Source organism: Hypomesus nipponensis, chromosome 7 (genome assembly GCF_054491055.1).
Source record: "Hypomesus nipponensis isolate SF chromosome 7, ASM5449105v1, whole genome shotgun sequence".
Taxonomy (NCBI): domain Eukaryota; kingdom Metazoa; phylum Chordata; class Actinopteri; order Osmeriformes; family Osmeridae; genus Hypomesus; species Hypomesus nipponensis.
This window is the reverse complement of record NC_140367.1, coordinates 4439501-4450215: the sequence shown is the minus strand read 5'-3', so window position 1 is coordinate 4450215 and position 10715 is coordinate 4439501. Positions and strand designations below refer to the sequence as shown.

The window sequence follows — 10715 nt, the reverse complement described above, 5'->3', positions numbered from 1 at the left end:
GAAAACCTTGGTTTCTCAGCAATGGTGACAAAGCAGCAGCTAAAAACAGGTTTGGGACCACAGGGCTGTTTGCGTGTGTGTGGTCAGAGGGTGTTAGGCTGAGTTAGGGCAGGGCAGGGATGAAGAGTGTTCTACCACCCTGCATGACCACACCACACCACTCACACACACACACACACACACACACTCACACACACACACCCTTCTGTCCCAGCCTGGTTCTGTGTCAAGGTTTGTTCCTGTGTTTATTTTTGTTCCTGTGTGTTCCCCCTCCCAGACCTCCTCAGATCACACAAGTGGAATGTCCCTGGTACTGACGAGCTCCTGACCATGTCTTTCAGACTGTGTTTGGACCGACTGGGCTTGTGAAAACAGGTTCATATCAGAGTTTAAGTTCCCACACATGTACCAGTCAGTCATCTGACATGCCTTAGTCCCTCCTACCTCTTACTGCCAGGATAAGGAGCACTTACCCTCTTCTTACCCATCTCCTTCATCTTTAGACCCAAGCTATCCCTCATCCAACACCTGACCTTAGACCACTCTTGCCTACATCACCCCAATCCCTTCACCTCACCCCTCCTCTATCCCTGAAACCTAACCTCGAAACTCACTCCACCCCAACCAAACCCCTGACTTCACTTTCTCTCTACCCCAACCTCTGAACCTCTCTCTATCTCTCTCTCTCTCTCTCTCTCTCTCTCTCTCTCTCTCTCTCTCTCTCTCTCTCTCTCTGCCTATCTGCATTTATCTCTCAAGAACTCATTGGAAGAGTAATCACAGGGGTAAGAATGTCCTTACTCAGGGAAATACGTGCGTGTCTGTGGAAAAAGCAGCCAGGGACTCTGCCTTCTGGCTGTGATATGAAAACAAAACAGTCATAACCTTTCACAACTTCTGAGTAGAGAACACAATGTACATGTAGGGCACACACACAAACACACACACACACTCGGTAAAGGAAACATAGTGTACATTTAGTGATGTAAATGTATGTGTACATAAGAATGGTCAACATCAGAAGTGTTTACATAACTCACATACACACACACACACATACAAATACAATCACATACACACATAAATGCATACGGCAGGGATTTTACAATGAATATTTTATTTGAGATGGTAAAAGGTTGTTCTAAGCTTGTATCTCTTTAAGCGACTGTAAGCTATAAATCAACATCGATCTTTGAGATTGTTTGCTCTCAATGAGACAATGTTTCAACATTATTTTATACCAAAATACTTATCATAACACATCAGTGACAGAAATACCAATAAACTAACAACATCAAATAAAACTTAAATAACATAATACTTCATAACACAACGATATCCAGTTATACTGTCCTAGTAATGTTGAGAAACTAACAAAACCTTGTGTCATCTTAATGTTTAGTTTCTTAAACATTTTCAAAAGTTTCATAAAATGGAGGCATGATAAATAACAGAAATACTAACATAGTATAATGTTCTGTAGTTAAGATTTAGTTTCAATGCAAAAATACATTCATGATATTAATATCAGTTAAGTCAAATAATACATGGGTTGACAATGACCAAAACACATAAAGACTACTGCATGGACTAACACACTGAAAGCAACATTTCTACAGTACACCATCTTCAGTTAGATGCAGTTTTACTGCAATAAGCTTTTATGGTTATTTTCAAGGGTAAATGAAAATCTTTGAGTGTGTGTATAGGTTTCTAGAGGTGTGTGTATATGTGTGTGTGTGTGTGTTTGTGTGACTTTGGCCGTGCTTTAATTTGACTGTGCATATGTGTTTCGGTGTTTCTTCTTTCTTCGTGTCTTCTTCTCTGATCCCATCCTCTAGGTCTCTCTCAGACCTCCGCTGATGTCCAGAGCGTGCTTGTACACCTGTGTGACATCATCCATGTCCCCGAGCAGTGAGAAGCTGCCGTTGTCCCCAGGAGAGGCTGGGGTGCACTGGGTCACCCTGCCCCCGTGGAGCGGAGCTGCTGCCTGGAGGCCTCGCAAGCCTGCCAGCTGGAGTAGATCCTCGGCTGACATGCAGGCCCTGATGCTGGGCGCGGGCGTGGCCTTTGGCCAGTCCATCCCAGGGAAGGGAGCACCGGACAGGTTTGTGTCGTCGCTCACGATGCCGGAGGGCCGGCTCTGGCTGCGAGAGAGGCCTCCGGAGTCAGCAGGCCCTTCCGACTCGCCCATGAAGCTTGTGGAGACGTGGTTGTCGCGGGAGTGGATGGAGGAGTACTTGCCGTTGCGCTTCAGGATGCCTTTCCTCCCCATGGAGCGTTTGGCGGGGGAACTGGCGGGGGGCGCCATGGCGACGCCGACCCCAACCACGACGGCGGACTCCCAGCGCTCTGGGGAGGAGTAGTAGCCAGACTCTCTCTGCTGCTTGTTCTTCAGGATACCCTTCCTGGGTAGGGTTGGCACCATCTTGGCAGGAGAGCCCCCCAGACAGACCTGGTCTTCCTCCTCCTCCTCCTCCTCGTCCTCCTCCTCGTACTTCTCGGGGCTGGAGGTCAGACCCCCGTCCGGGAAGTGGAGGGAGCGGCTGAGCTCGATCTCCCCCAAGCTGTGAGACCTCTGGTCGGGCACACGAGTCTTCAGGATCCCCTTGGGTCTTTTCAGTCCTGGCTTATCCTCCACCATCGGCTGTCGTGCTCCGCCCTCATTTTCCTTCATGGGCTTCTTCACCCGCTGGCGGCCCGGGAGGGGGGGGTCGGGGGGTGGAGGGCTGTCGGGGTGGGGGGGGTCCCCGGGGGCGGCGGGGGGGACCGGGGACTCTGCGGGGGTGGGGTTCTGCCAGTCGAAGAAGCGGGCGAGCATGGGTGAGCCCTGCTGCTGCTGGCCCTGGCAGTCACACACGCTGCTCTTCCAGCCCCAGTTCACCCACCAGTGGTTGGCCACGTCCTCTACCGTGGCCCGGCGCTCCGGGTTGACCATCAGCATCCAGCGGATCAGACCACGCGCATCTGGAGGGGGGAGAGGGGAAACGTTGGGTGGGGCTAGTACTGTATCAATTGAAGATAGACAGAGAGGAAAAGAGAGAGACAGAGAGAGAGAGAGGGAGGAATAGAGAGAGAGAGAAAGAGAGGAAGAGAGAGAGAGAGGGAGGGAGAGACATGGCGGGAGCAAATGAGAGTGGGAGTTTGTGAGAAAGATCAAAAAAGAGAGTGTATGAGAGAGAGAGAGAGAGAGAGAGAGAGAGAGAGAGAGAGAGAGAGAGAGAGAGAGAGAGAGAGAGAGAGAGAGAGAGAGAGAGAGAGAGAGAGAGAGAGAGAGAGAGAGAGAAAGAGGTTCAGAGGTTGGGGTAGAGAGTTGGGGTAGAGAGAAAGTGTCTGGAGTCTGGATTCAGCCTACCTGAGGCTTGGGTGGGTTCTTTGTATTCTCCGTTGCTGATCTGCCGTATAAGCTGGACGTGGTCTGTTCCGTCGAAGGGCATGGTCCCATACACCAGGGTATAGAGCAGCACACCTAGGGCCCAGCTGTCCACCTGACAACAACAACAACAGCAGCTCGCTCTCATGTTCTGTCATCCTGATTTCTTCACCATAATCAACCAGAATAACAGACTATCCAGCAACCCAGCATCTATACAGTCATGCATTAAGACGCTTCAGCCTGAAGACCTGGGTGGTCAGCTGAGAAGGTTGTATAAGCTTTGGCTCTCCAGTCCATCTCAGGCTCTGATTAACTCCAGTTATCTCCAGGAACCAGTGTGTGAATCACAGCTGGGAAACAATAGACTCGTTGAGAGGGAAGTCCACTCCCCTGACTCCTCAACCTGGGAAATGGGCATCCAGCATGTGTGTGTGTGTGTCTCGAAAGCTGTGATTGTTGGCAAAAACCCAGTTCCTGACGGCCTTTGACCATTTTTATTCTCAGGAAATTAGTTAGAATACGGAGCGGGTGGGGAGCTAAAAGATAGGGAGTGTGTGTGCTGTATGTGCGTGTGTGTGTGTGTATAATGTGTGTGTTGAGGGGGGGATTTATGTCATGTTAATCTTTAGGGAGGTGTACTGCAGCTCATAATTTGGAACAGGGATATCTCAAGATCACTAATACATTCTCAGGGCCACATTCTCAGGGCCATGTTTGGTGTGAGTGATGGCTACAGGGCCAAAGTTGGCACTGGCAGCCTCAATACAACTCCTTTCAGACTTGGGACCACATGTCTGTGACACACCACACACACACACCACACACACACCACACACACACACCCTTTGACCTGAGTGTTCAGGAAATGGCTGTGATATAAATGCTGGCACAGGAGCCTAGAGGCACTGTGAGTGTGGAGTGTTTGTGGTGTGAAGTGTGTGTGTGTGTGTTTGTGGTGTGAGGTGTGTGTGTGTGTGTTTGTGGTGTGAGGTGTGTGTGTGTGTCCAGCAGAGACTGTGGAGTGAATGGATGTTTTATGTGGCAAGAGTCATGTTTGAACACCCATGAATTTCAGCCAAACTAAGAGCTGTGAAGGCTAGAGGGAAATGACTATGGGAGTTCCCTGACGCTTCCCTGTGTTCCTCTTGTTTAGTCTGGGGGTTTCCACTAGTTCAGATCCCTATCTTAGCTCTATTCATTCTGCTTATGCTCTTAGAGAAGGAATCACTGCAGTCAAGGACATCACAGTGTGAGATATAAATGGTGGAGTAGGAATGAAGAGTCCTGTTCCCTGGGAGCTGTTCTATTTTAAGTTAGAAATCAGGCCACATAGACACATGCACAAGTGAGCATGCTGTATGCACAAGCATAGGCACATAAACACACAAACACACACACACACACGGAGGAATTCATTTAGATCTGAAAGGATAGTACAAGTGTCAGCGATGTGGAAGTCGATACCAATATCAGCTATTGATCCAATCAGCTGATCGGCAAAGCTGACGAACGAGCCCTGGGACTGTGGGTCATGATTGTGTGCTGAGTGCTGGCTTACCTCTGGGCCGTGGTAGGGTCTTCCATTCACGATCTCGGGAGACGCGTACAGGGGGCTGCCGCAGAAGGTCTGCAGCATCTGGTCTCTGTGGTAGAGGTTGGACAGACCGAAGTCTGCAATCTGGGGAAGCAGGAGCCCAGTCGTATCAGACACTCAACACCAATCACAGCCTTGTTACTATAACATGAGGATCACGCCCTGAAAATGCAACTTTTAGAAATTCAGTCCTCAAACAAAACCTCCAACTGAAAGAGAAATGATACCTTTATGTTGCAGTTTTCGTCCAGTAGAACATTTTCCAGTTTCAAGTCCCTGTGCACCACACCATTCTGTAAACATAGCAACACAGAAACATTGTAGGATGACATTGTTTTAGATTTCAGCTCACAAAGCCCTCGAGTCAGCCTTGCTGGTGATGTCATCCACAGTGCCTCTTTTCAAGTGGCATGTGTCCTGTAAAAAGCTTTTCTATATTTACCATGTGATGAATCCCAGCCCATAAATGTGTTGCGTCGTTGGACGACACTATAGACAGTGGTTAAACAGATCCAGGCTGTGATGTCATGATAAATAAGATACAGCCACACCACATTACCACGGTGTGTGTTTCTCATTCATTATCCAGGGGAAATGCACATGAACCAGATGTGTGAACACGCACACTGATCATGTGTAAAGTCTTTCTCTCTCTCATACACACACAAACACACACACACACACACAAAGGAAGTGGAGGAAGTGTGACCTGTCCTGCTTCCCTTCCCCTTCAGCCCAGTTTTTGCCCCGGGGCAATGCCCTCATGATGTCACCAGCAACTGTTGCCAGCCCTGCCGTGTCTCCCCTGAGGGGGAAGTGACATCATCACTTCATGACATCAGTCTATCTCCAGCTGGAAGGACACCCTGTAGCCAGCTTGCCCCCATCCTGCCCTCACCAGGGTGGGGAGGAGGGAGGGGTCGGGCAGAGGATGGAGAGAGGAAGGAGGGGGTAAGGTAAGGGTCAGGCTCACCTTGTGACAGTGGTGAACTGCTGAGACGATCTGCCTGAAGAAATGTCTGGTCTCTCTCTCCGTCAGACGCCTGCGCTCGCTGATGTAGTCATACAGCTCTCCTTTACTGGCATACTCCATCACAATGACAATCTTCTCCTTGTTCTCAAACACTACACAAGGAGAGAGGGAGTGGAAGAGAGAGTCAGAGAGAAAGAGAGTCAGAGAGAGAGTCAGAGAGAGAGAGAGAGAGAGAGAGAGAGAGAGAGAGAGACAGAGAGAGAGAGAGAGAGAGAGAGAGAGAGAGAGAGAGAGAGAGAGAGAGAGAGAGAGAGAGAGAGAGAGAAAGAGAGAGAGACAGAGAGAGAGAGAGAGAGAGAGAGAGACAGAGAGAGAGAGAGAGAGAGAGAGAGAGAGAGAGAGAGAGAAAGAGAGACAGAGAGAGAGAGACAGAGAGAGAGAGAGAGAGAGAGAGAGAGAGAGAGAGAGAGAGAGAGAGAGAGAGAGAGAGAGAGAGAGCCATGTTACGGTCTTTCTACCAGAGTGTGTGATTCTATGTGAGGGATGTTACAGGTCAGTCTGTGCTGCTCTGCTGTCTATGTTTCTTCCTCCTGTTCTGGGCCAGCATAGTAGCTGCACACATCTGTCTTATGTCCACTCTCAGGTCATGTGGTTGGACCTGATAGTGTAAACAGACAAGAGGGGGAATGGGTTACAGATGAAGAGAGAGATAAAGAGAAAGAGAGAGAGAGATAAATGTCACTACTGTATCTCTCTCTCTCTCTCTCTCTCTCTCTCTCGTTCTTTCTTTCTTTCGTTCTTTCTTTCTCTCACTCTCTCTCCCTCCTGCCCTGTCTCTGATTGGTGTAAGGTGACAATCTGAGACACACTCAAACCCTTCCTGACAAACATGCTGGTAATAAAGAACTCACAGATGACTCTAATAGGAACCATCTATACATCTGTTTGTGCTCCGTTACACAAGGGGACATCTATGGCGATGACACCAGCAGGATAAACACGATGAAAGACCTAAAGTTGGAAGGGCGCGTGTGACTGGAAGTGTGTCAGGAAAAGAGACGGGGGTGGGGATGGGTGCTCTTGTGCTAGGTACCATGGTAAGACGAGTTCTCTGTCTCTCTCTCTCTCTCTCTCTCTCTCTCTCTCTCTCTCTCTCTCTCTCACACACACACACACTCCTGCCTACCTTCATAGATGGAGATGATGTGAGGGTGTCGGAGGGCAGACATGATCTCGATCTCACGGCGGATGTGGACCATGTCTTGTTCATCCTGGATCTTCTCCTTCCTGATGGACTTGATGGCCACCTGATGACATCACACCCTGTTAGCTCAACAGCATCCCTAACTTTCACCAACCTTCAATGACAGATCGAGCCTAATAGCAGACCACTATGGTGTCTGGAGGAGGGGATCCCTCTCTGAATTGCTCCTCCCAAGGTTTCTTCCATTTTTTCTCCCGTTGGGAGTTTTTCCTTGTCTTCCTTGAGGGTTTAGGTTGGTTGAGGGGCAGTTCTATGGGCGTATGTGAAGCCCTCTGTGACATGCTTGCGTGTAAAAAGGGCTATACAAATACATTTGATTTGATTTGATTTGACAATCCTTTACGAACTCTTAGGTCGATCAATAAAGCAATGGTCAATGTGTCTGTGTGGTTGCTATACAGGTGACAGCCTCCAGTGACAGATGTCACACTAAGAGGTCTAAACACAGTGGAGTGACTCTGATGACATGAACATGTTGTCATTATGTCAATATAATATTCAACTTGGGTGAATATCTGAAATGGGACCTCTCTGTTTTCATTCGTGACCCTCAACAGGCTATGTGAGTGTGTGTGTGTGTGTGTGTGTTAAACTGTCTTAAATTCTGAACAAGGTATCAGTTATCCACTCTTCTCTCTCCTGTTTCTTTCTCTCCCTATTGTTCCCTTGTCTCTCACTATGTCTCTCTCATTATCTATCTTACCCTCTCTGTCATTATCTATATCATTACCCATCTCCAAGGAGGGATGGTAAGTAGGCCTGGTAGCCTATCAACCTTGAGAGAAACTGGGTCTCTAGAAGGACATACAGGTCAGTGCAACCCAATGGAGACATAAATATATGAGCCAGTATATTAATAGATGTTCCACTTGCACCAAATCTCAGACTCTCCATGGCAGTGACTCATGTCGAAATGTTATCAAGGTTATGGGATAAACAGAGTGAGAACACACACGTGTGTTTATTCCACATACACTTTTCACATAGGCCTCTTCACAATGAATCCCTCGTAATGTCATATTCATCATACAATTTTGTATGTGGAAAAAATCCTAAAAAGAATTTCAATGCACCACAGCGTTGTGTAGCTTGCACCAATATCCACCCCCCCTGTCTGGGTTCTACAGAATAGTATTTCTAGTGGAAGTAGTAACTGAGTCAGAGAACAGGAAACGCCTGTGAGTCTGACTTCCTGTCTGCACATAAGTCACTAATGAAACCATATCCTCCATCATTCCATTTAAGGAATAAAACATGTAGAGTCTGGCTCTGACAAAGAGCAGGAAAGTGAAATATTTCCAGCCATGTAAAAGCACCCCCCAGCTCAACCTTATCTCATGATTATGCAACACAGCGGAAAACACCATTGTGGTCATTATGACCACATAACTGTGAAATCATCATAGATCTTCATTTGGTGTGCCATAGTCACTACACTATTATATCAAAATGGTGCCTTTATCTCAAAAGTATATATATCTTATGTCTCCTCTCATATCTCCTGTCACCTGCTTTCCTCCATCACCTACTGTACTCTCAGTATAGGAACAGTTCCTTCACTCTTATATAAAACAGCAAGCACACAGTTCCTGGCTTGCATGTGCTGTACATCTAGGTGTGTGTGACCCTATTGGCTTCATGTTTTATTTGAGTCATTTAGCAGACGCTCTTATCCAGAGCGACATTCCCCCCGAGGACAGTAAGGTGAAGTGCCTTGCCCAAGGACACAACGTCATGTGCACCAGCCGGGCATCGAACTGGCAACCTTACTAACCCGATGTTCTACCCGCTCAGCCACCTGATTCCCTTGTTTAGTGAGGCCAGCTATATTCATGAATGAGTTAGTGCTTTAGTGCTTTAGTGAGTTAGTGCTGAACAGCAATATTCAAGTCAGATTTCACACATGCACAGTCACTGGCTCGCTAGTGCTGCTGTCTGTGTGTGTTCTGTGTGTCTGACTTCCTCAGGCACCGCCAGACAAATGTAGCACCCAGGTGGAAGCTTGTTTAGTGAGGCCAGCTACGCACAACACACCACAGTGTGTGTTTATGAATGTGTCTTGTCTGAGTCTGGGTGTTGCCCTTCACGTCACTCCGACCATATCCTCTCTTCACACCAAAGTGTTAGGTACCAAGGGAGGAACACATACCACACAGCCTGACTTCTCCCCTGTCAAACTTGATGTTGTCTAATGTGTGTTGATTTCAAGTTGCACTATTACTATTATTTCTTATTTATTCGTTTTTAAAAGGTATATTTTAAAGCCATATAAAACAATCTGTCTCTGTTAATTATTTAAACTTGTGTTCTATTTTGAAGTTCTTATTTATAGATTTTTCTACTTTTTATGTTCAGCACATGGAGTTGCACTGCATTCGTTGTACTGTATGTCTTGCTACCTAAACTTTGATTGATTCACAGGTTGGTTGGTTGGTTCGTTGGTTGGTTGGTTCATTGATTGTAAGATTAGGTTTGTCCTGTCACTGCAGAAAGGCAACTATCATTAACCCTGAGACATATGTGCAAGTAACTAGTTCAGCATCAGTGTATGTCTAATCAAATGTATTACGGTCAGAAATCAACCCACGCCTCAACTCACCACTCTGCCGGAGTTTCTCTCAACGGCTTTCTTCACTTTACCGTAGGTTCCTTTCCCCAGCGTCTCCAGTAACTCGTACCGGTGTTTAAGATTATGTTTGTGATGATGCTTCTTGACACCCCCGGATAACGTTCCCTCGTCCATAGGTGTGTCCCCGTTGTAGTCGACAGGTAGAGGTCTGTCAACCCATGCCTGAGCATCCGACGAGTTACTAATGCTAGACCGCCGACTTTGCCTAGACTCGGTTCCAATGCTGGACCGCCGATTCTGTCGAGATTCAGTCCCAATGCTGGACCTTCGAAGCTGTCGGGACTCGTTTCCAACGCTGGATCGCCGAATCTGTCCAGACTCTGAACAACCACTTGACCGCCGCCGTGTTTGAATTAAAGCAGTTTCCATCCTTACTGTATCGTTTGCTGTATGACAGTATTACTTGCCTAACTTAAAGCGGCTAGCCTACTGCAGAAGTTTAAACGATTACAATTGTGTTAATATAAATCGTAAATTGCTCATTCATTGCTCATAACCCTAACCCATGCATGCGGTATCAAATAAGTCCAAATCCCAAGTCAATTCCAGAAAATGTCAATTCCATTTCCAGAGCGTCTGTTCTCGTGCCTATACGGTCAATCAACTAGCGCTAACTTTCAGTACTGGAAGGTGTGAAAGATAATTTGAGACAGGAGCGCCGGAGGCGGGGTTCAGACACGGTCTCCTTGTGTGTTTACGTGTGTGTGTGTTTCACACACAGTGTGTGTGTATGTTAATCTAATCCAAATATTCTATATCGTTGATGTATTCTTTTGTCTGTGATTAGTCATTGTGAACCTGTCTGTGTACTAGGGGAAACCCTCTGTTCAAATGTTAATAATGTCTCTCTCTCCAAGGGGGGGCATTGACGGGCAATGC

At 47.3% G+C, this 10715-nt stretch overlaps 1 protein-coding gene across 1 annotated transcript; it reads right to left on the bottom strand.

The window, feature by feature from the left end:
- Positions 1-1108: 1108 nt before the first annotated feature.
- nuak1a (NUAK family, SNF1-like kinase, 1a) lies at positions 1109-10440 on the bottom strand. Its single transcript, XM_084700954.1, has 7 exons — positions 9807-10440; positions 7130-7250; positions 5944-6095; positions 5198-5263; positions 4935-5054; positions 3356-3488; positions 1109-2967 (listed from the first exon to the last, which is right to left on the bottom strand). The coding sequence occupies exons 1-7, from the start codon at positions 10203-10205 to the stop codon at positions 1838-1840; spliced, it is 2121 nt and encodes a 706-aa protein (XP_084557080.1). The 5' UTR covers positions 10206-10440; the 3' UTR covers positions 1109-1837.
- Between the last annotated feature and the right edge of the window lie 275 nt (positions 10441-10715).

What these genes read in the sequence shown, in the direction of transcription:
- nuak1a (XM_084700954.1), bottom strand. Translation starts at nt 10,205, where the DNA reads ATGGAAACTGCTTTAATTCAAACACGGCGGCGGTCAAGTGGTTGTTCA. An exon ending in AGAGAAACTCCGGCAGAGTG is followed by an intron (nt 7,251 to 9,806) that starts GTGAGTTGAGGC and finishes TGATGTCATCAG; the next exon opens with GTGGCCATCAAGTCCATCAG. An exon ending in GACCCTACCACGGCCCAGAG is followed by an intron (nt 3,489 to 4,934) that starts GTAAGCCAGCAC and finishes TGTTGTTGTCAG; the next exon opens with GTGGACAGCTGGGCCCTAGG.